Here is a 16,273-nt window from a genome sequence, read left to right as displayed (position 1 = left end):
TCTAGGTATATGTGGACAATTTGCTTCAGGACAGTGGAATGGTAAATGTTGACAAATTAAGAACATGCATGGGGGACCATGATGGATGATGTGCTCAAGTGAAATCGTTGAAGCATTCAGGGGGATGGTCATGCTAAACTAACCTAAAGGAACTAACAAGGTTCTGGTCAGCTAAAGGAGCATGTGTTGTAGTGCATTGCTGCATGCATCATTTGTTGGTATTTGCTCGAGCGGTGGAGGCACATGGGTTAGTGGTTAAGGGATTGGACTCGTGATCAGAAGATTGGGGTTTTGATTTCTGGACTGGGTGACATGTTGCGTTTCTTGAGCAAAACACTTCATTTCATGTTGCTTCAGTCCACTCAACTGGCAAAAATGAGTAGTCTTGCAACAGGCTGGTGTCCCGTCCTGGTGATGGAATATATATACATATGCCATGGAAACTGGGAAACCGATCCTTAGGAGTCAGCATGGCTCGTGAAGGTAACTTTCCTAGCTTTTAATTTGCTCAGGTAGTCCTGAGCAACCCTCTAAAAAGTATCCAAGTCAGTCCTTGTCTTCTCAGAGTTCTTCCTCATCCACTTTGACCATGTGACATGGGGGTTGATCAATACAAGCTGTCACCCCAGCTGGATCCATAGAAAGGGGAAACTCAATACGCAGTATTCAACTCGGAAAAATCGAACATGATCAAACAGTCTGAGTTGACACCCCCAAACCACACCAGTAACAGGATATATTTTAGTTTCTGAGTGAAGTTGTTGGATACGAAATCTGAGAAATGTTAACCCATAATCCTGCAAAGTGTCCTGGTATCCAAGGTGTCAAAGCAGCAGCTCCTAAGGGCCCCCAATAAGGAGTCAAAAGAAAATTGGAAATGAGAAGTAGTGATGTTTGAGTGTTAGGGTATTTATACACCCAGAACCACACTGATAGCATAGGAGTGAAGTTTAGGATTTTTGGGTTTTCTGTGAATGGATTTTGATAAAACTTTTCCCAACTGATTTGCACACTATGGCAACACCATTGTTAGGTTTTCATTATTCTGTGTAATGTCTTTTCTTTTTTATTTCAGATTCTTCAGTTTTTGGGTGAACCATGCTAATAGCTTTTGAATGAAAATAGCCCATCTAGACATTTTTTTTTCAGAAAATGAAGAGTAATGATACATATTAAGCATACATTGAGTATATATTCAACAGAAAACCATAATAATATTCATTATTGACATAATGGTTTATTTAGCCATATGAGCACCATTTCAACAGATAACTTCAAAAGCCCTATTAGTCATGGAATCTGTCAATTCCTTAATAATAGCTGGTTGGACTGCTTCTGCTGCAGCTTTGATGGTCGCCCATAAGACATCTTTCAATGTAAATTCGCATCCATTGGCATAAACATCTTGTTTAATGATGGACCAAAGATTTTGGTTAGGGTTGAGATCTGGAGATGCTGGCAGCCACACCATCAATCTTTCACCTTATATGCTGTAAGACACCAGGAATGTTTGGGTGGTCCTAGCAGAGTGGGAGGGAGCATTGTCATGCATGAATACAAGATTCCTTTGAAGTAACAGCAATATGTCCTCTTGCCAGGGACCCAAGGCCCCCTGGAGATTGCTGTAGGCGGCTGCAGTCACTTTAACCTCTTCAGGCACCCTGACTGGACCAACAATTCTGTCTCCAATGATACCAGCATACAACATGACTCCTCCATGACTCTGCTGTTGATATCGTAAACGTTCATCATCATCATTGTTCGATTGTGGTCGAGACAATGGAATTTACCATGCTACGCCAGACTTCACGGGCCATCATAGCATTACGGAGGTCTTGTTGCTGGATGCCTGTATCCCTGGAGATTACATCAGGGTAGGAGAGTGTGCACCCTCTGGTATCGCGAGTAGATGGCTTCCAGAGGAGAAGAGTAGAAATTGCCTCGTAAACGTTGGTGACACTCATCTTCAAAATAGACCCAACCATTTGCCCAACCATCAGGTTTGTCAAGGGTTGCCCTGGTTTTGTCAGTAAACAGAACACAACTCAAGTCTAACATCATGTACTTTTGGGCCCATTGAAGCCTCAAATTCCTGTGAGGAAGCAGTTTCAGGGGTTCTTGCATGGAAGCCATGGTCCCAATGATGTGATTCCTCATGGTTTTCAGTAAACGAGGAAGTCTGGAGGTGGTGAAAATTGGCTTTATTTGTTCAGGTTTCCCATGTAACTTGCAGCCAATATTCCTTAAATCTCTAGCTGTCAGTCTTGGAGCTCCCACAATCAGATCGTTTCTTCCTTGGTGCTCATGTGGCTAAATAATTCATTATGTCAATAAATGTTATAATATTATTATAGTTTTCTGTTAATTATATGCTTAATATGTATCATTACCCTTCATTTTCAGAAAAATAATGTTTCAATGGGCTATTTTCATTCAAAAGCTATTAGTGTGGTTCACCCAAAAACTAAAAAATCTGAATAAAAAAGGATGTTACACAGAATATTGAGAACATAATAGTGTTGCCATAGTGTACAAGCTAGCTGGGAAAAGTAGATGAGCTTAAGAAAGGATCTTCTATCTTAGTTGTGGGAGAGGATTCCTTTATGCATGAAAATAAGTATAATGTTGAGATGAGGTGTGGTGGCGTTTAATATATCAGTGAATGTCTGGCATTGTTTCAACTGTCTTTTGTGGTCAGCAAGCTAGTTCTTCTGGACTTTGTGGAGGAAACCAGAGAGAGAGAGAGAAAGAAAGAAAGAGGAGTGAAATAGGAAATGAAAGAGTATGTATGAAATATAAATGTTGACAAACAGAAATTAAAACACATACACACGAACACACACACACCCTCTCTTTCCCTCCCTCCCCCCTCTCTCTCCCAAAATGCAACACAGCTGGGATGAGTTGATAGTTGATTTTCCAGGACCAAATCCGGTTGAAATATTTCCTTTTTGGAGTTTATAAAATAAGAGGAAATTATTCACTTTTCTAGAAAGTTCGAACATCACCATCACTACCACAATCATCATCATCATCATCATAACATTGTCATATGTTTGCTTTTACATTCTTGTATGGGTTGGATGGTAAATACTAATTCAAAGTTACTGCCCTTTCCAGGCAGGTGACCCCCCCTCCCACACTCCCACATTCCTTTGGTGGCATCCAAAATTAATTCGTCGACCTGTTTCTTTATAGCGGAATACCCTTCCTATTACCAACCACTTTACCCTTTGGACTGAGTCTGTTTTACGGTACCATCAGTTGGACTAAAGAATCCCCTGACAAGACTTAAGTGTCTTCTCCACACTCTGTCAGTTTTACTGCTTTCCTAGATTTGCTGCCCTTCTGTAGCTTGCAGAGAATAATACTTCTCCAAGATGCCTGGGTTTTAGAAAACTAGCTGTTATGCCTAAATCAGAAACAAGTATTATCATCATTATTTGTGGTGAGCTGGCAGAATCGTTAGCATGTTGGACGAAATGCTTAGCAGTATTTCGTGTCTTCAAGTTCTGAGTTCAAATTCCACTGAGGTCGCCTTTGCCTTTCATCCTTTCAGGGTCGATAAATTAAGTACCAGCTGTGTACTGGGTTCGATGTAATCGACTGGCCGCAACTCCCAAAATTTCAGGCCTTGTGCCTATAGTAGAAAGGATTATTATTATTATTACGGTGAACGTAAACAAACAAACGAAGTTTGCTTTAGAAGCATTGAGATGTCTTAGAAAGTTAAAAAAGTGATTTTAAATTCTCAAACGCAGGATAAAGCTAATAATATAGCCTGAACAGGATAAGCTACCCCTATTTTGCAGAAAAAAAGTGCTGGCGGCCAGCTATGAGACATGAACTCACACCTCTGAGTACACATCGGGGTGCTAGCAGAATGCTTAGCATGCTGGATGAAATGCTTAACGGTATTTCGCCCATTGCTACATTCTAAGTTCAAATTTCCACAAGGACTTTACCTTTCATCCTTTTAGGGTTGATGAAATAAGTGCCAGTTGTACACTGGGGTCAATGTAATCAACTAGTCCCCCCTCCTCAAAAAAAACTTCAGGCCATATACCTATAATAGAAATGGTTATTATTATTATTATTATTGGTGGTGAGCTAGCAGAATCCTTAACATGCTGGAAGTAACTGGTACTTAATTTATTGACCCCTCAAAATGATGAAAGACAAAATCGATCTTGGTAGAATTTGAACCCAGAACATAGCAGCAGATGAAATATTGCTAAGCATTTCACCTGGCATGCTAAAGATTCTGCCAGCTCGCAGCCTTAATAATAATAATAATAATAATAATAATAATAATAATAATAATTAATTCTTTTATTGGCCAAGGTGCCATGCAATGGGCTTGAACCCAAAATCATGTGGTTGCAAAGTGAGCTTCTTAACCACACAGCCATTCCTGTGCCTGTAGCAGCCTTTAACTTTTTGTATCCAAAAGAACTTTTCAACTCAGTATTTATTTACATACCATTATTTATAGCATTTATGTACTTCCAGAACCAATTCCAAAAGAAAAGAATTATTTCACATCTTTCAAAAGTTTTCATTAAAAAAAAAAAACTAATTTCTTTTTTTTTTTTTTTGTCAGAGGATACATTGTGAAACATCGAAGTCAAAACTGGCTTTTAATAAACCCAAAGGTGATAGCTGGATACAGCTGGCTGGACACGAACGTAAGTTGAACACATTGCTTTTATCATATTCTTGTTGTTGTTTAGTAATCCCAGGTCAGCTCTGATCTTGCAGGATTATGATCAAAGACATTCTAACTATGACCATCTCTCTTCGTTTTTAAAAAGACCTAGTACATTTTAGACTACCTGTCACATCTTCACCACCATCTAACTGGGATAGCCATGTATTTCCTTAACTGCAAGACATATGTTCCTGTCCTTATCATACTTTAACCTCTCATCACCTGGCATAAAGTCACCCTCCTTAATACACATCATCCCACACCTTCACTTGAGGGGTCTTGCTTTGTCTGTCTTTCTCTATCATGTGTTAACATTCATTACATAAAATAAAGCCACCTTCCTCAATACTAAGTCAGTAAAATCAAAGTAAAGCTCCCCTTCGGTCACAAATGACCATGGGATTGCACTTAGAAAGTTCCCCTCCGAGGCACAAGTCCAGGCAAGGTTGTTTCGTGAAAGACCAGCGGTTACCCATGCATACCAGCTTCCCCTCTCCACCTCACCGATGTTTTGCAAGGGAAAGGCAAAGGGGCTGATACAGCTTGGCACCAGTGATGTCACAACTCGTTTCTACAGCTGAATAAACTGGAGCAACATAAAATAAAGTGTCTTGCTCAAGAACACAACACACAGCCCGGTCTGGGAATTGAACTTGCTACCTCATGATTGTGAGCCTGGTGCTTTAACCACTGAGCCATGCACCTTCACCCCCCCACCCACTTAGTTGCAGGGTCTTGTCTAGGAAGTCACTTGGTGACCTCACTAGTGGTGTTGCTTTGTAAAAAAGCATCCAGTATACTTTGTAAAGTTATTATCATTATGGAGCCATCCAGCTATAGAAACCATGCCAAACCAGGCAGAGGGTTGCTTCACATAGCTCTCTGTCTTGCCAGTTCCTGTTGGACTGTCCAGCCTATGCTAGTGTGGAAAACAGATATTAACCCTTTAGTATTTAAACCGGCCATATCCGGCCAAAATAGTTAATCTGTTTTATGTTCAAACTGACCAGATCCAGGCTCTCACACCTACCCTACAATGTTATTCTACATTAAGTAATTACACCATCAAGATCTTGAAGATATGAGACAATGCATGATTAATTCAAATCAATGGGAATCAATAGGCATTATGTTTGATTGAATAATCTGAACACTAAAGAGTTAATTGGTGATAATGATACTATCTGAGGCTAAGAGAGGTAAACTTAATCCATTATCTGGTTTAACACTATCAAGCTGGTTCTTAAGATACCTTGAACAGGGTTCAGTTTATTATAAGCATTCAGATCCAGTCCCCATTCCTCCCTCCCTCCTATTATGGAGGCTCTGGAAAAGGTCAAGGATACCAGGCCTATAACTAAAGGTGTTCCAGCTGCAGTTTTCCTTCATCTTTTATTTGTTTCAGTCATTGGGTTATGGCCATGATGGGGCACTATCTTTTTTAAAGTCTATTTTTCTATCAGTTTCTTTTTCTGAACTGCTAAGTTATGGGGATGTCAACAAACCAACACTGGTTTAGGGATAGACAAACACAAAGGCACACCTACATACATACATATATATATACACACACACACACACACACACACACACACACACACACGTCCTCCACAGGAGAAGTGTTAATACTGCTCCCGTTGCTGAAGAGGATTGACCTGTAAGAGCCCTGTGCTGGCACCATGTAAAAAGTACCTGTGCCAGTGCCATGTAGAAGTACCCATGTTGGTGCCACATAAAATCACCCTGCAAAGTGGTTGATGTTTGGAAGGGCATCTGGCCATAGAAACCAAGCCGAATCTGATTGGAACCTGGTGCAGCTTGCCAGCTCTGGTCAAACTGTGCGACTCATGTCAGCATGGAAAAAGAGACATTAAATGATGATGATGATAGCGAGATATAAAGGGCTTGTTTGAGTTTCCACCTATCAAATCCACTCACAAAGCTTTGGTCAGCCTGGGGTTATAGTAGAAGACACTTGTCCAGGGTGCTTTGCAGTGGGACTGAACCTAAAACCATGTAGTTGGGAAGCAAACTTCTTTCCACACAGCCATGCCTGAACCTATCTTGTTTTCTTTTGGACATAGGACATGTTGGAGGACTGTACTATCTAATGTATTCTGATTTGTAACCCCAGTGCAGTATGAGCAAGCATATCTATAGACTATAGATGACTTTTCAGCTGTAACCATCATCATTATTTTGTTGTCCAGACATAGTACGTATAGGACTAAATCAGGTCACACTACTAAGAAATAATTTAACAAATGTTATATGTTGTACAATACAATACATTAAGCAAACTATATGAAGCAAATCTTGGGATGGTGTTAATGAATGAGAAAAAGAAATAAAATTATTAAAAATTTAGTCCATGAAAATTTTAGTCAAATGTTATTGTGTCCATATACTCATGCATACATGTATATCATGACTCATACACTGTTCGCTTCCCTGACTTTTGTTCATAATTCTATGTACTGTACATGCACCTTTGATGAGTTGTAGCGCACCTGAGCACTATACACAATAATTTCATTATTATTTTATTATGATGATGATATTAGGTGTGCCATACAAAAAGAATAAAGACTCAAGTATTACAGTTTGCTCATACCTTTTTGCAGTAAGCTATAATAGATTTGTTAGTTCTAGAAGTTTATCTATGTGCTAACCTAGTGAAGTATTTGCTGATAATACTAACCCGACGAGGTAAACACAACCACAATACAAAGCACATTTTCAGAATATAAACACTGTTAGTTTTTCACATATCTAACTCCACCCAAATAATACATATTTTGTATTTGAACCAAGGCACAGTCACAACGTGATTGCTTGATCTGCTACAAATAGCAAACAAATTTCACTTAAATCTTAGTCTCTTTCAAAAAACGAAAAACAATTTGGATGATTTAGTCCTAGACACACTGTTTGAACTGATTTGGTGCTAAATATTATTATCAAGTTCTATTATAATATCAGGTTGCTGACCCAAAATATCTAAATAGTTTTGTGTACTTCTTCAATTGTTTCCATTCTTGGTTATATCTAAAGAAGAAAGAGAAAAATACATCATCATCATGATGTTAAATTATCCACAGATTCATAATTATATAGTACAGCACATTAGTATTATTCTACCCTGTGCTACTTGTGAAACTATAAGTAACATTAACCCTTTTGTTACCAACCTGGCTGAAACCGGCTCTGGCTCTGAGTACAAATGTCTTCTTTTCATAAGTTTTGAATTAAAATCTTCCACCAAACCTTAGTCACAATTTATGTTCCTAACACTAGCTGAATGATACCCAAGTTATTTTACTAAATTCTTTGTTATATTTAAAGTAATTTAAAGAAACACAGAGCATCTCAAAATAAATACAGTAACGAAAGGGTTAAACAACTTAACATGTCAGCAAACACTCAGCATAAATGACAACCTCATATACCATTGTCACAAGCACCATCAATTTGAGCCTGTTTTTCCATGTTAATATGGGTTGAAAGGGTTTTCTCCAGTACACTATGTTGCTGCTTCCTGCAACCCCTTGACATCTCCGTCCGGGTTGCGGATCCGTGGAATAAGATGCCGGACGAGATAGTGAAGATGCCGACGACCGCTTGGTTCAAAGTCTCTCTTGACCAGAAATGGCCTGAACTCTTTGCATGAACACCCTCCCTGTACATAACTCCAGGTCCCCCTACATGGCCTTGCTTTTTGCTTTTTGAGCCAAAAAATTAACTTAACTTATCTCTCACTTGATATCCAACATTCTGAGATCATCATGTTGATCTGGACCATTTCTTTTTATGTCATTCTTTTTTTTTTTATGTTCCTCCCTGTTAGATTAATTGGCACTTCTTTAACCCAACTGTTATTTATCATATACATTACATCACTGTAACAGGGCAGTTTCTTCTCCTGCATACCACAGCTAATTTTTATTATGCTCAATTTTTCTCGGGTTCTAGCAATCATTTACAATAACATTACAATGCCAGTTTCACGAAACTGGCATGTGAAAAGCACCCTGTACACTCTTGGAGTGGTTGGCATTAGGAAGGGCATCCAGTTGTAGAAACCATGCCACAACAGACTGAAACTTGGTACAGCTCTCCGGCTTACCAGTTCTGGTCAAACTGTCTAATCCATGCCAGCATGGAAAGCAGACACTAAATGATGATGATGATGATGATCAAACAGCATACTTGGTTTATTTCTTTCCCACCTTCATCATTCTCCATATTCAGTGCTCATATTTTGCTATCATGCAATATCATGTTTTGTATTCAAGCATTATACAATCTGCTCTTCACCTGGAGAAAATTTCTTTGTCATCATCAGAGACTCTAGTTTATTAAACCTTTTCCATGCAGATTTTGGAACGACCTCTTCCACTGGTGCTTATGTCACCTAGGTAACAAAAACTGCTTACTACTTCCACTGGAAATTTCGAGCATTTGATGAAATTTATTTCATTGATGCTCTTATTGGTAACTACTCTTGTGCTTCAACTATATACAGCATCCTTCTCTGTCAGTCTGTCTGTGATTCCACTGCATCACTTGTGCACCCATAATTCATATAGGATACACTGTTTGAAGTTCCTGTCTACATCTTTTTCTGCTTCTCAAACATGGACACTTCTTAAATAATAGTAGCCTTGTCTTCTTTTTTACTAACAAAAAGTATTGTTTTTCTTAGAACCCTTTGACTCAAGGATTTGCTTCCAAGTTTGAAATTTCTTCTTTAATTCTTTGGTAGTGTTGACTATGATAGCTAGGTCATTTGCGTTCCGAAATTACTGCAGACAGCTGATCTTGAACTGCTTTGGAAAAGTATGATAACCAGGAAGAAGCTGAGAACTAAACCTATTCCTGTGTAGAGTGCACTGGGTGCTTAAATGCAGCACCGGCATGGGTCCACGTAAAAAGCATCCATGCTGGTGCTGCATATAAGCACCCAATACAATCTGTAAAGTGGTTGACATTTGGAAGGGCATCCAGCCATAGAGACCATGCCAAAACAGACATGACATGGAGCCCGAATGACCCTTCAACTGATTATCTCCTATCAAACTGTGCAACCATGCCAGCATGAAAACGGACATTAAATGATAATGATGAAACTTACCTGTATATTCCATACCTGTCTGCATGCTGAAGTTTTTGCTAAACTCATTGCTAACTCCCACCTAGCAGACACCCTTTCTGTACATGGCTTGCACAGTTCTCTCACAAGCCATTAACCAGCACCAAATTTTTTTAGCAACCACCTAATTACAGCTCTTACCAATGAACTTCTTTATGAAGTTGTCAAATTAGGAAGAGAGACCAAAGGTGGTAATTCTTTTTGGTGCAAACACAAGCTGTACCTTATCTAAGCTAATCCTGTCGCTGATCTGTGTTGAGTGGTACATTCTAAACAGGTGAAGGATTTGATATTTACAACTAGTCATCTGTTCTGTTTCCCAGTGAGTTTTAAGTATGGTTTGTGCGTTTGTCTGATTGGTTGGTGATCAAGTGACTGTTGAAATTTTTGGAGTTAGGTTTGTAAACTGTTAGGCTATTTACGTCAGTAAGATTAAGAACCTTGAACCTTCTTCATTCCTTGTTCCATATATATATATATATCTTCCATATATTCCAGTATAGATATCATGGCATTGCTCAATATATCCGTTATATATATATATATACACACACACACACACACACACAAATCCCCCATTACACTCTTGGGGTGGTTGACGTAAAGAAGGGCATCCAACTATAGAAGCTGTGTCAAATTAGACTGGAATCTGAGGCAGCACTCCAGCTTATCAGTTTCAATCAAGCCGTCTAACCCATGCCAGCATGGAAAGCAGACACTATATGATGATGATCACACACACACACACACATGCATGCATGCGCACGCACACAAAATGAAAATGTTGCAGAGGGGGGATGACGAATGAATTTACAGTAAAAGAGGAAGAAAAACATGCACACAACAGATGCAGACATGATCAACAACTCCTCAGTTATTGGCCAAATATCATTACAATTTTGACACTCACACACAGAGAAAAAAACGAGGATGATAGATCACTGCAGTGGTGGATGTATTTTGGATATATTCTGAGCTAAAATAATGCTTAGTCTGACTTTTCAGTTTTGTAAGGTCTGTAAAATAAATAATTATTTAGTACAATAAGTCTGAAGGCAATTCACCAGCATAAGATGTTCAGTAATCATAACCAGTAAGAGAATATAAAAATATATGCTTTGTATATATTCTCATATACATATATATATATCATCATCATTGTTTAACGCCCATTTTCCATGCTAGCATGGGTTGGACAGTTCGACTGGGGTCTGGGAAGCCAGGAGGCTGCACCAGGTTCCAGTCTGATCTGGCAGTGTTTCTACAGCTGGATGCCCTTCCTAACGCCAACCACTCCGTGAATGTAGTGGGTGCTTTTTATGTACCACCGTCACAGGGGCCAGAGGAAGCTGGCAATGGCCATGATCGGTTGGTGCTTTTTACGTGCTATCGATGTTCTTCATATACACTTAGATTTTTCTGTTGCTCTATCTATTTATGTAAGACATAGTCTGTTTGTCTATCCATCCATCCAAACATCCATCCATGTAGTCTGATATACATAAAAAAAGTCATATGCTTATTGAAGGAACAATACCTTTAAACAGGGTAGCATATTATTTGTAAGGAAGCTATAAAAATATAACTTTTTATGTAACAAAAATAGTAAAAGAAACTAAAATATGTGTTATTATATCATAACTATTTTGCAATCATATTGCTCCACCCACCAGATAAACCAAAAAGTATATAAAGTTTGGGAAACCAAAAGTACTTTAACGTGATGCAGTTGACAAAGTTCTCTTTATTAGACTAAAGAATTTTTGATTTTCCTAACTTTGAAGTCACTGTCAGCTTTTCTTGTTAAAATTATAATCTATGTGTGTGATTTCCTATATAATATGCTTTTGTATTGCTTTTATTTTCAGTTTTTAAAATTTATTTCTAGATTCTGGCCTTCCAAAGCACTTTAAATATGATTTCACATACTTCAAATAAACTATTGTACCCACCTCCCACACACACACACAATACATTAATGTTAAAACCAAACTTTTCTCTCTTGTAGAAACCTTTGCTCCAGCCACAAGTAACACAATCTGGAAGAGACGATTGTCTGATGACAGCAACGAATTCCAAACATACAAAGAACTACAGACTGATGTAGCCAAGACTATTGTTCCTAAATTCTACCAGCAGATTGAATACCATGGGCAGTGTATCCTTTTATATACATGTACATAGACACTTCATAACATACACACTATCAATTCAACTGATGTGCTGACTTGCCAAGAACTTTGGGTGTATATGTGTGTGTATGTATGTATGTATGTATGTATGTATGTATTATTGCGGTGTATTTATAGATATGTTTATATCTTTCTCTCTCTCTATATATATTTGTGTGTGTATGAGAATATATACATATAAAAATTTGGCAAGGTTTCTACGCCTGGATGCCCTTCCTAATGCCAACCACTCTGAGAGTGTAGTGGGTGCTTTTTACGTGCCACGACTATGGTCTCACTTGTCTTGACAGGTCAACTCAAGCACAGAATATTGCCGAGGGTCAAAACAGTGTAAATAAATATGTGACAGAGTGATCTGAATGCTGAAGGGTTAAGTACATGTTTCTGAATTTACCTGGATCATCCTAAATGCAAATAAAGATCTTGCTCTGGTTTGATGGTGTTAGAGAAGGTGAGTTATTCAGCAGTGAAGAAAACCTGCAAAAATATACGCTCTAACAATCATGAAAATGTTTGACATTGCAAAAACCATGCAATTGTATTTTAGTTTCTTTTATTTTTAAATATTACATTTCGAGATGGTCATTTTTTTTTTTTTTGCCAAATAAACACACGCAGTATATATTCATTCTTCACTTGCTTATTATTGTTCTTATTTTGTGTCCATTGTCTGGAAATCTTTCATCACACATCCTGTGACCTCTTCAGCAACAGAATGAACTAAAGAGAACAGGACACATGTGGGATGGAGTGTTACTGAAGAGGTCACAGGATGTGTGACTAAAGATATCCAGACAATGGACATAAAATAAGAACAATAATAAATGAGTGAAAAACAAATATATGGCGTGTGTGTTTATTTGATAAGAAAAAAAAATAACCATCCCCAAATATAACAATATTTGTTTCAACACACAATTCCACATCAGGAATCTAGCAAAAAAATATATAACATAATTTTAAAAAATGTTTTACATTTATTTTGTCCTTATTTGCATGAGTGGGTTGTGTTTTATCTCTTTCACACAAATGTTTTTTTTACATGTGCATGCTCTTTCTACTATAGACTATCTAACTGGGAATCAGTGGTCAATTACAAGGGGGTGCTGAAAAATTCCTGGCTTTGGGTAAGAGAAAATACAGGAGGATTAGTTAATTATTATGATTTTATTCAACATATTCCCCTCTCAGATTTACACACTTATTGTAGTGGTCCTTTAGTTTTTCTAAGCCCTGTAAAAGAACTTGGATGGTTGGGCCCCCAACCAGGCTTTTCGCAATATGTTTAAAGCTAGGAACTTTTCAGCACCCTATCATATTGTGTCCATCTTGCAAGTTGAGATCACCACAGTTACCTGCTTTGTCTTTGCCACAAATTAACTGCTGTAAGGCTTAAGCTCAGGGCTGTAGTATTCATCATTCAGAGTTAAGAACTATACCTTAATGAAAAGAATATATTTTATAAAAACGTGAAAAATACAGAAATATCATGACTCGAAACAATCCTTAACACTTCTCAGATTTTATTGAAATTCAGAATTTGCTGGAAGATTTCCATGATCCGAACATAATTGATATGAAATTAGGAACCAGGTAAACTAAATTCCATCCAATTTCTTTAATCCTTTAAGCATTTAAACCACCTATATCTGGCCCAAATATTCTACCTGTTTTATGCTCAAACTGGCCAGCTCCTACCTCTAACACCTGCCCTACAATCACATCTCTTAAACCTTGAAGGGACAAAATAATGCAAGATTAATTCAAAACAATGTGAATAAATAAGCATCACATTTGATAGAGTAATCTTGAATGCTAAGGGGTGAAGACTCTTAAAGTTGTTAAATGCTGAATGTTGCCACAGGACTTCTAATGGTGGCTTTATACCCACAACATGGCTTCACAAGATTTGCATCACAAAAACTGATCTTCAGGGTAAAAAAATACTTCAGAACCACCAACAGCTATAAATTCTTTACAAAACTCAAGTGGGATCCATATAGCATATGACTCTCTCAACTGCTGCTACAAGACACAGGGTTGCAAGACTGCATTCAAAAGGTCATCAAACTAATTGACATAAAGGTGTAGGCATGGCTGTGTGGTTAAGCAGTTTGCTTCTAGTCATATATATTTCTTTATTGCCCACAAGGGGCTAAACATAGAGGGGACAAACAAGGACAGACAAAGGGATTAAGTCGTTTACATCGACCCCAGTGTGTAACTGGTACTTTATTTTCCACCCCGAAAGGATGAAAGGCAAAGTTGACCTCGGCGGAATTTGAACTCACAACGTAACGACAGACGAAATACGGCTACGCATTTCGCCTGGCGTGCTAACGTTTCTGCCAGCTCGCTGCCTTATTGCTTCTAGTCATATAGTTTTAGTTTCAGTCCCACCTTGGTCAGATGTTTTCAACTATAACTCTGGGCTGCCTTGTGAGTGGATTTGGTTGAAGGGAGCTGAAAGAAGCCCATTATGTACACACACACCGTGTGTGCATGCGAGTCTCCTTGTATTAATGTCGTGCATTTGTTGTAAATGAATGTCTTGATTTCCAATATTTTATGGAAACATGTCTGGCCATGAAAAATAATAACTTGCTTGGAAACGGGACAGGAAGGGCCCTCAGTCATAGGAAATCTGCCTTAAAATCAAGCTCTGTCCAACCCATGCAAGCATGGTAAAGTTGGTGTTAAATGATGATGTTGATGATGTGAGTTATTGTAGAGTCTTTTGTGAATCATTGCTATGATAGATCTTAGTTAAGATATCATCTGCTGGTTTTATCGTTGCAGGACATTTCTTGAATCAGAAGTGATAAATGAGTCATTAAGGACAGATTTATTTAAGAAGATGGTCATGATTGACCCTACAGCACCTACAGCTCAGGAGAGACAAGCAAAAGCCCTAACCAAACTTCGGTATATGCAGGTAAACTTCAGTACTAAATAATTCTATAATCTTTGGGACCTTTGCATTGTATACTATCATTATTGATCTTTTTTCTGTCTTTCTATGAAATGTTTGCTGATTACCTTATGTACAAAGTGAAAAGTCCTGTTGTTGTCTTTGCCCATTACTCTACTTGGATTTCAGTGAACCCCAGCCAATTGGTGACCCCCTTGACCTCGTATATATTTCTGTTTTATAATATATAATTTGTACCTAACTGTGGAGGTTTGCATACATGTACAAGGCTGGTATATTTGTAGACAACTCAGATGGGATGTATAAGTATCAAAAATAGTAACCATTTCTTCACAGAGCATAGTTTTGATCTGCAGACCTCTGGGTTATGAGCTCAGCATGTTTCCACAGCACCACTCTGCCCAGTGAGTGATTAAGCAATGTATTATTTCTTGTATTGCCTCTCCCGGGTTACATTACTTCTGTTACATTGTCCACCGTATGCTATTTATTTATTAGTTATTTATTTACCGAGATATGTAGTTGAGAAGACCTGTCTGCCACAACAGAACTGAGGTCCTAAAACCAAGGTGCCATGTAAAAAGCATTGGTGTGGGTGTTGGTGCCATGTAAAAAGCACCCAGTACGCTCTGTACAGTGGTTGGCATTAGGAAGGGCAACCAGCCATAAAAACCAAGCCAAAACTGACTATGGAACTTGGTGTGGCCCCTGGCCTTGCCTACTGTGGTTAAACCATCCAACCCATGCCAGCATGAAAAACAGGCATTAAACAGTGACAATGATTATCTTTTCCAAGTTATATTACTTCTCCTATTACATCATATGTTATTTTGTTATTTATTTATCTACTTCTATGCAGTGGGTTGTGTCAAATCTACAAAATATGGTAACTACACACAACATGTTGTAGAACTGGGATGTTGATTATCTTACTGAAAGACATTTCACTCTGCTGATAGTCTAAGAGCCACATGTAGCAAACCACATGCATAGATCTATGAATTGCAAATTTTTCTGGATGTCTCTTCATTTGCCATTTTCAGACCAGCCAGAAACAAATCAATTCTACAAATGCTTCCCAAACACAGTATAGCAAGCAAGCTAGCTAATTTCCTTTGCTATAAAGTGTATATTATTTTCTACTACACCACCATTACTGCTTTTATTTATCTTCGTTACTATGTAATGTTTGTTGATTATTTCCTATATTGTAAACTGTTTCCTGTTTACTACTATGTTATTATATTAGCGTAAAAGCCGCACTCTCTGCGGACATTTGAGCTAGC

The 16,273-nt window shown here is 38.1% G+C and overlaps 1 protein-coding gene across 5 annotated transcripts in view; it reads left to right on the top strand.

The window, feature by feature from the left end:
• Positions 1-16,273, top strand: part of LOC115223237 (inositol-trisphosphate 3-kinase homolog) — a 70,176-nt gene that overhangs the window by 42,323 nt on the left and 11,580 nt on the right. For all 5 annotated transcript variants that reach the window (XM_029793730.2, XM_036512082.1, XM_036512083.1 and 2 more), the window contains 4 exons: positions 4,604-4,688; positions 11,872-12,021; positions 13,576-13,648; positions 14,855-14,990. In XM_029793730.2, the coding sequence (XP_029649590.1) occupies positions 4,604-4,688; positions 11,872-12,021; positions 13,576-13,648; positions 14,855-14,990 (444 nt within the window). The remainder of the gene's footprint in view (positions 1-4,603; positions 4,689-11,871; positions 12,022-13,575; positions 13,649-14,854; positions 14,991-16,273) is intronic.

The sequence above is a fragment of the Octopus sinensis genome, linkage group LG22, assembly GCF_006345805.1.
Source record: "Octopus sinensis linkage group LG22, ASM634580v1, whole genome shotgun sequence".
NCBI lineage: Eukaryota > Metazoa > Mollusca > Cephalopoda > Octopoda > Octopodidae > Octopus > Octopus sinensis.
This window is presented reverse-complemented; position numbering and strand designations above follow the sequence as displayed.